The following is a 1,283-nucleotide window of genomic DNA, read 5'->3' as shown; positions in this document are numbered from 1 at the left end:
GGCGAGCCCCTGAGCCCCTCGCAGGAAGCCACCCTTCCACTCCCAGGCGCAGCCCACCCCACACCCTTGGGCCACACTCCCCCTACCCTGAGGATGGGGTGCCAAGAACAACCAGACAATCCAGTGGGAGTTGGGCTGGGTACCCAGCACGAGGCATAAGCCTCCCTGCCAATCTCAAGCTCCGAGGGGGGGTGAGGGTAGAGCTGAAGGCCTTGTCAACTTTTCTCCAGCCGCCAACAGGTTAAGTTCAGTTCCGTGACGTCCGGGCAGTTTCACAATGCCAGCTCTCTCGGAGCTGCCCTGCAAGGTGCCGCTGCCAAGCGGCCAGAGGCTGCAGGAGAGCAACACCTAGGCTCCCGGGGTGGGGCTCTAAGGTTGCAATGGGAGAGGGGCCTTGGGGGAGCTGGCGTGACCCCCAGTTGTCAGGACAGCTGCAGGGTCACAGGCAGGCAATCTTCTGGTAGTTCCCCCAAAACACAAGCCTATCCTTCCTCAGCCCTGGCCCTGCCCCACCCCCACCCCCAAGCTGCAGCAACCGCCAAGGACATTAGTTAGAGAAGCCCTGGCGGCTGCCTGCCTGTTCAGGCCGGTTGGGGGGGAGGGCTCCCACCAACCCCATCCTCCCCTCCCCCTCCCTGCATCGCCCACTTTCCCACTCCCTTACGTGGTCACTGCTTGGGGCATGCTCACCTGTTCTGGAAGGCGATCAGCAGCCGGGGGTCCAGGATGTTCTCCTCGGGTTCCCACGTGTTATATCTTGCAAGGGAAAAGGGAGGGGGACAGGAGTAGAAAAAAAAAACTGAGCCAGCTTTGCGGCCTCCAGGTGGGGAATGACATAAGGCCCTGCTCTGTCTCCGTGAACGAAAGCTGTTCAGCTGCGGACGTGGAGGGTGGAGGGTAGATTTCTACAGGCCTGCCACGGCCCCTGATACGCACACCCCCAAGTCATATTAAACACCAGGGCAGGAAGACAGGGGAGGGGTAAGAAGAACGAAACTAGCAGTTTATTTTGCAGTTGTCAAGAATTTTAAGCATGTTATCCCGACATATTCCAAAGCCACTTTGCTCACTAGGAACCCTGTGAGCAAAGCAGCAAAATGCCAAGCGCAGCCCCCTTCCTCCTCTCCCTAGCCCCCAGTCTAGGCAGGGCTTCAGCGGCTTTCCATTTGACCCCTAATCCGATAACCGACAGGCAAGCACCCCCCTCACACCCTCTCCCAGCCCAGGAGCCCGCTGTCACGGGCAAGCAAACCCCAAATACTCAGCAACACAAAAATATGCTG

At 59.2% G+C, this 1,283-nt stretch overlaps 1 protein-coding gene across 1 annotated transcript in view; it reads right to left on the bottom strand.

Moving 5' to 3' along the window:
- Positions 1–756, bottom strand: part of CBX4 (chromobox 4) — a gene marked incomplete at its 5' end in the record, with an annotated part of 5,470 nt that extends 4,714 nt beyond the window's left edge. Inside the window, 1 exon segment of the mRNA XM_014586736.2 lies at positions 691–756. Within this exon segment, the coding sequence (XP_014442222.1) occupies positions 691–756 (66 nt within the window).
- Between the last annotated feature and the right edge of the window lie 527 nt (positions 757–1,283).

Source organism: Tupaia chinensis, unplaced genomic scaffold (genome assembly GCF_000334495.1).
Source record: "Tupaia chinensis unplaced genomic scaffold, TupChi_1.0 Scaffold000159_1, whole genome shotgun sequence".
In the NCBI taxonomy this organism is placed as follows: Eukaryota; Metazoa; Chordata; class Mammalia; order Scandentia; family Tupaiidae; genus Tupaia; species Tupaia belangeri.
This window is presented reverse-complemented; position numbering and strand designations above follow the sequence as displayed.